The 7,312-nt window shown below is 43.0% G+C and overlaps 1 protein-coding gene across 1 annotated transcript; it reads left to right on the plus strand.

Annotated features, from left to right (window-relative positions):
- Window positions 1-756: 756 nt before the first annotated feature.
- trpc2a (transient receptor potential cation channel subfamily C member 2a) lies at window positions 757-6,707 on the plus strand. The gene is made up of 13 exons (XM_038973693.1): window positions 757-771; window positions 1,030-1,722; window positions 2,044-2,244; window positions 2,373-2,537; window positions 2,822-2,996; window positions 3,601-3,801; window positions 3,970-4,132; window positions 4,266-4,358; window positions 4,446-4,638; window positions 4,783-4,910; window positions 5,013-5,073; window positions 5,167-5,299; window positions 6,274-6,707. Exons 1-13 carry the CDS (start codon window positions 757-759, stop codon window positions 6,705-6,707), a joined length of 2,655 nt encoding a protein of 884 aa, XP_038829621.1.
- Window positions 6,708-7,312: the final 605 nt, after the last annotated feature.

The following is a 7,312-nucleotide window of genomic DNA, read 5'->3' on the forward strand; positions in this document are numbered from 1 at the left end:
CCACTCACCATATCTGTGACTTTGCTCCGCATTATCTGTGTGAGCACGCCGGTCAGGTGCATGGCTTTTATCCACAGGTTTCGCGCCTCTCATTAATTGGTTCCTGCTGTTTTCATTGTCTATGAGAAATGTTCATGTTTATGCAAATTATATCTTTATACTTTTTACTTTAAATTATTTTGTATCAAGGTACACTCTGCACATAGCCTATTATTGGAGATGGTCACCTGGACTTTGTTGATGGACCATAAAATCCATGTGAACATCAGTCGATAACCTAATCATGCATTAGTCTATAAGCAACAAGGCCACAGGCCCTTTGTGGGATCTTAAAGTGCCTACATTGTTGATACACCACAGATACCCATTTCCAGGTCTGAGATCAGAATTAAAATGACATAGAAACGTTGAAGAGAAATGAGACACCGTACAAATCCTAAAACCTCGATGAGGTGCTCTGTGATAATTGGTGTACTCCTCTTGGGAGGCGTCTGTTATTGGTTGTTCTGTTGCGTTAACGTGCTCTGGTGTAAATCCCCAGTGCTGATCTACACAGTAACAGAGGTAAGAGCAGAAGCAGGCAACACAGAGGCAACAGATCTCTGCACTGACAGTCTGGAGCGTTTAGGTCTCAGTCTGTTTTCCTCAAGTACGACGTAGCAACCATTATACGTCTTATATGGACTTACATTATGCATTACAGATGAAGGTTCTCTACAAGGAGGATTTCATTTGTAGTTTGCCCTGCTAACCAACATGGAGAATATTACGGTAAGACTTCCTATGCTCTAATATTGCTGTACCGTTTATGTAAACACAACTTTTGGGTTAACACTTTGAATGTTTGAATAACTGATTACTCTGATATATATAGCCTACTATGAGATAAAAACAACAACTACTATAGTTACTATATAATATAAATGCCGAAAGTATTACTGAGTAAAATTGTGGTTCATAACACAGCATTCTGGATAATTGTATTCAATTACTATACATTAAAACATGTCATGGTAAATCCTCTCTCAGCCAGACCAATGGCAGGCGATTGTGAACAAAAAGCTTACTTTCCCCCCGGAGCTGATAACAGCCATTCAGGAAGACAACTCAATTCTGGTGGGCAGCCTGCTGTCCACAGGGGACGGCATCATCCGCCAGCTGGATGAGTCTGAGGACCGTCTGTGGAGAGAAGCCCTGAACCTGTCCATCCGCATGGGCAACGAGGACATTTTCTCCGCTCTGATGCTGGGCGTCAAGTTTGACTTCAGGCAGATCTACGAGGCGCTGCTGGTGGCGGTGGACACCAACCAGCCCCGGGTGGTCAAGAGGCTCCTGGACCGCCTGGACCAGGAAAAGGGCAACAAGATGGATGTGCGCTCCTTCTCCATGGCCATATTTGACCACTCCATTGACGACTCCCAGTTTGCCCCCGGAGTGACCCCGCTCACCCTGGCCTGTCAGAAGGACCTGTATGACATTGTCACCATGTTGACTAAGAAAGGTCATGCCATCCCTCTGCCTCACTCTATCTCCTGTACCTGTCTGGAGTGCAGGAACGGCCGTCAGTATGACCTGCTGAAGTTCTCTCTGTCTCGTATCAACACCTACCGGGGCATGGCCAGCCGGGCATACCTCTCCATCACCACAGAGGATGCCATGCTCAGTGCCTTCAGACTCAGTCGGGAGCTACGCAAGCTCTCCAAGAAAGAGCCTGAATTTAAGGTATGAGTTAATTGATGTTGTGGGTAAATGACAATGTAGTACTATATTATTTAGAGTTTTTTACTCTTATTTTACCAGGTAAGTTGACTGAGAACACATTCTCATTTACAGCAACAACCTGGGGAATAGTTACAGGTGAGAGGAGGGGGGATGAATGAGCCAATTTGATGATAACATTTTAACATCAAGGTAAAGTAAATCACATTTGAATGTTAGCTCACATGAAGTCAAGAAAAGGAAGAACGAAGGCTCACATATCTAAAGGTCTGCTGGTGTATCTAGTTGTTTCAGTCTCTGTGTGTCTCTGTTTGTGTTCCTCAGCCCCAGTACCTGAGCCTGGAAGAGCTGTGTCAGGAGTTCGCAGTGGAGATGCTGGCCATGTGTCGCAACCAGAGTGAGGTCACAACAATCCTGAACATCTGTGATGAAGATAATGAAGATGAACTGGACGAGCAGACCTTCGAGGAGGGGATTCCAACCCTGTCACGCATACGCCTTGCAGTCAATTACAATCAAAAACTGGTAACTACTTTACCTACCCCATACCACCTGTATTATACTCAAACTAAATTGTCTTCAAACTAATAAAAGAAGAAACGTTTATAACATGTGAGCATGTGTTACTTTCACATTTTTTTCTCCTCTTCTAGTTTGTGAGTCATCCCATCTGCCAGCAAGTGCTGTCGTCCATTTGGTGTGGAAACATCCCAGGGTGGCGGGGCAGCAAGACGGTCTGGAAACTCACGGTGTCTCTTGGGATCTTCTTCACCATGCCTCTCCTCTGTATGATCTACTGGGTCGCTCCCAAGTCCAAGGTGAGCTAAGAGTAGGGGCTGGATTCAATCCATATCGCAGAAGTTTTGCGGAAGTTCCGAGTTTATAGCTCAATTTAAATTAAAAGGCAATGTTCCCGTGTTTGCGGAGACTGCATTCACGGTAAACACTGCATATGTCGACTCAATCGGAAATTGTCTTCACGTTTTAACGCGGATCTTCCACGATACTTCCCCCGATATTGATTGAATCCAGCCCTAGCGTAAAATACATTGCCTGACTGTTGTTTTTCAGATGTGCTGTAAGGATTGTGCTTCTGTTTCAGATTGGAAAGACTTTGAAGATACCTGTGATCAAATTCCTGCTGCACTCTGCCTCCTACCTGTGGTTCATCATCACCCTTCTAGCTGAGTCTATTTTCATGGAGCTGTACCGCGATGAGTTCGCATCCCGGCAGCAAAACATCCTCTACAACTCCCTCCATATGATCTGGGTGGTCGGTAGGTCTATGTTATGTTGTAATTCTTGTAAATCAATCTCTCATACCACAAACTCTTTACAAATTCTTTGTAAAGTATAGGCTCCTTTATACACTGAGTATACAAAACATTAAGAACACCTGCTATTTCCATGAAATAGACTGACCAGGTGAATCCAGGTCCACTTCAATCAGTGTAGATGAAGGGGAGGAGACAGGTTAAAGAAGGATTTTTAAGCCTTGAGACAATTGAGACATGGATTGTGTATGTGTGCCATTCAGAGGGTGAATGGGCAAGACTAAAAATGTAAGTGCCTTTGAACAAGGTATGGTAGTAGGGGCCAGGTGCACCGGTTTATGTAAAGAACTGCAATGCTGCTGGGTTTTTCACTCTGTGGGAAGCATTGGTGGCAACATGGGCCATCATCCCTGTGGAATGCTTTCGACACATTGTAGAGTCTAAGCCCCGACAAATTGAGGCTGTTCTGCGGGAAACTCAATATTAGGAAGGTGTCCCTAACGTTTGGTATACTCAGTGTATGTAGCATGTTAGAGATGAAAGTTTAACTATAAATGCTATTAGCATAATATGAAAATATGGGAACGACATGATCCTGCCCCTCTAGGTTTCTTCTGGAGTGAGTGTAAGAATGTGTGGGCGGAGGGTCTGAGGGGTTACATCGTGGACTGGTCCAACATTCTGGACATGATAGTACTCAGCATGTACTTGGCCTCCTTCGGTCTGAGAGTCCTCATCATGGCAATTGGTCACTTTGTTTGCCAAGACCAAAACTTGGTTGAGAAGTGTGCCTACTTCACCCAAACAGGTGAGCTGTACATACCAACAATACATCGGTACTGTATATTATATTTAATTCCGGATCATACATCTCAATATCCTGTTATGGTATATGATCACCTAAAGTACACTATTGGGTTTAATATTACTGATCTTTAAGAATCTTCATGTATGGCTATTTCCTGGCTTATTGCAGTGCGGGATGAATGGTGGCAGGAGGACCCTCAGCTGATCTCAGAGATTCTGTTCGCTGTGACCAGCATGCTCAGCTTCACCCGACTGGCCCACATCCTGCCTGCCCATGAGTCTCTGGGTACTCTGCAGATCTCCATTGGTATAATGATAGATGACATGATGAGGTAAGACAAGGACACATCAGGACACTTTGTATTTCGAAATGACACTCCAGAAAGTAATGCGCAAATATAAAATTGAACTTAATGTTTTTTAGTTCAAATAACTACAACAAAAATCTTCCCTCTTCTCCTTTAGGTTCATGTTTCTCTTGATGATCATTGGAACAGCTTTTCTCTGTGGACTGAATAATATCTATGTGCCCTACGCAACTTCTCCACATCTTGGACGGTATGACAGTTCTAACCTTTACCAAAATCTTCCAAACCTACAGAGCTCTATGCATTCATTCCTATTGCACTTTTCCTTTGGTTTCAGCTTCAATGAAACCTTCAACTTTCTCTTCTGGACCATGTTTGGTGCATCTAATCAAGGCTATGTGGACATGCCAGATTTTGTTCTGGCTCAGTTTGTGGGCAGGGTCCTGTATGGGGTCTTCACTCTCGTCATTGTCATTATCCTGCTCAATTTGCTTATCGCCATGATCACTAATTCATTCCAGAAGATAGAGGTATAAAATTATAATCTGACATCGCAAAAAAATATATCAAACATGTTAACATGTGCATGATACATGTGAGGGAAACTTATTAAAAAAACTAAAACATGTTTTAACAATGTCCTCTTTGACTGCCATCCTTTTGGTCCCTGTCAGGATGATGCTGATGTTGAATGGAAGTTTGCTCGTTCAAAGCTCTACTTGAGTTACTTCAGAGAGGGCTCCACTATACCGGTACCCTTCAACCTCGTCCCCACTCCAAAGGCCTTGTTCTACTTACTGAGGTAGGCTGGCCACTGACTGCAACACCGGTCTCTGTAACAAGCTTAAAACAGTGGAAAATGTCATCAAACCGTTTGGCAAGTGTTTTTCTTTCTTTGTCATAGGAGCTTTTTCTGTTGTTGCAACCGAAAGAAAATTCCAGACTATCCTCCTATTGCCTCTGTGGTGGGTTATAGATACATATATATTTTTTACCAACCTTACTACACAGAAGCATAATCACTTCAGACTCATACGTTTTTTCCTTCACACTTCCAGTCCAACAGTACAATGAACAACAGTGGAGAGGCAGGGATAGACCGAGTGTCATACCGCCTGCAGGTGGTCAAGGCGCTGGTACAGCGCTACATAGAAGCAGCCCGCAGGGAGTTTGGAGAGGCGACACGTAAAGGTAGAGGGACTAAATGTGCCCACAGTAAAGCATGTGTTAGCCCTATACAGGTAACGTAAACTCACATAAACTCGTACATCGCCTTGGTCCGTACAATTGCCCTTATTTTAGCGCCCCAAAAACGTAATACTTCCAGATCAACTGTAATGTCAAAACCATTGTAAAGCACAATTTCTCCCCTTTCCAACAAAATCGATTACATGACCTAAACACTGCCCGTTTCTGCATAATTCAAGCAGGCAATGAGCCCCGTCGGGTCTTTTTAAAAATGGCGGGTGGGGAAGCGAAACTAATGCGTGATAGTGAGATGGACAGATGTCGTGTGGGAAAATTGCTTTTTTCACTCGATCTGTCCAACTTATCACCTTATCGCTTCTAAAATGTAAATAAAACACTATAAAGAGTTTATATAATGTGTCATTACATACCTATTTGAAGGTTTGTGTCAAATTTGAATCAGGTTTTTAGGGCGGTGCTAAAGTGATCTTAGAAGTAAACAGCGGCTTTGAGAATGATGATCGCATGGAATGATGATGAAAAAAATGACTAGGTATCCCCCCCTTACCCCCGTCACTGTCCATTTCTTGTTTTTAAAAGATGAGAGAAGTGCTACACCTGGTGGAGAGAGATTGTAAGACAGAAATAGTTGCTTTATGCGTGCTGTACGTTACGACATGACACGTCAAGATGTAACGGAGGGACAGTTTTTTCAACTTTTCTCCAATACTATAGAGCCATTACCATGTCGATCAATGCTTGAATAGAAATCTAGTTCACACCCCCGATTTTGAAGTCAACACAGTCGCTACAGTCCCATTAGTTTTCTTTGTAGCCTCGTTTGAATGTCGCGGTTACGCACATTTGTACGGAATGGGGTGAGTTTACGTTACCTTGACCTAAAGTCGAGAACAGTGACTGCTACATATTGTTCTTTGTGTTTCTATCTCTCATGGGGTTTTTTGTTTTTTAAACAGATGTGGGGAACAGGATCACAGAGCTGAACAAGGGGGTGGGGAGACTTCACTCTGATATGAAGAAGTTCCATCAGAACCTGCAGAACAACAAGTCCTTCGGCTCAAAGGGCGATGGAGGCGACTTCCTGGGCAAGTACATAAAAGGAGCAAAGAACAACTTTAAGAACTTTGATAAAAATGAGGCAATGGGGAATAGCCCAGACCTGTTACGAGTCAATCTGCACCTCGTAGGGGTGGTGGAGGAGGGGAAGAAAGAGGAGGGGAAAACAGAAATGATCCCAGAGGTGTTTACAGAGAAAAACACCCCCACAAACAACAGTGAGAGCTCCCCAGACATCAGCCCTGAGTCTCATAGTGGGCAGGAGTTCCTGGAGAGAGACACAGAGAGTACCTGCACACAGGGAACAGTGGAGGAAAACACTAACATCATATAGTGATGTAATCCCTGCTATATAGCCTTCTGTAAATATTCAAAACAGCTATGCTTGCTTATTATGTAAACTGCCTACCATTATGTAAGAAACCTACTACTACAAAGGACCCCACTCCTACATATTTTTTGGTCTGATTATGCGTGTCATAAAAATGTAGCAATTAGCAAAAGCATGTTTATGAGTAGAAAAAATAATCAAATAATTGCATGGATAACCTGATGATCAGTCGGGGGTGCTGTTAGCACTTTGTAATAATTACGTTCCCAAATTAAACTGCCTCGTACTCAATTCTTGCTCGTACAATATGCATATTATTATTACTATTGGATAGAAAACACTCTCTAGTTTCTAAAACCGTTTGAATTATATCTGTGAGTGAAACAGAACTGGACTTAGAGCAATTTTCCTATGTGGATGTGAGAATGCAGAATTCTGCAAGCTGCTCTGAGATCTGTTTATAAATCTGGCTGTCTTCTATTGGTTGAGATGCACTGCATACGCCTTCCCCTGGATGTTAGCGAATAGTGAGACTTGAAATAGAGTCTCTACACAGATCTGAAAGGTTATAAATAGCTTGGCAAGGAAGTGTCTGGTCTTTTCCCTCT

The sequence above is a fragment of the Salvelinus namaycush genome, chromosome 34 (assembly GCF_016432855.1).
Source record: "Salvelinus namaycush isolate Seneca chromosome 34, SaNama_1.0, whole genome shotgun sequence".
In the NCBI taxonomy this organism is placed as follows: domain Eukaryota; kingdom Metazoa; phylum Chordata; class Actinopteri; order Salmoniformes; family Salmonidae; genus Salvelinus; species Salvelinus namaycush.

What these genes read in the sequence shown, in the direction of transcription:
- trpc2a (XM_038973693.1), top strand. An exon ending in GGGTCGCTCCCAAGTCCAAG is followed by an intron (nt 2,538 to 2,821) that starts GTGAGCTAAGAG and finishes CTTCTGTTTCAG; the next exon opens with ATTGGAAAGACTTTGAAGAT. An exon ending in ATTCATTCCAGAAGATAGAG is followed by an intron (nt 4,639 to 4,782) that starts GTATAAAATTAT and finishes GGTCCCTGTCAG; the next exon opens with GATGATGCTGATGTTGAATG.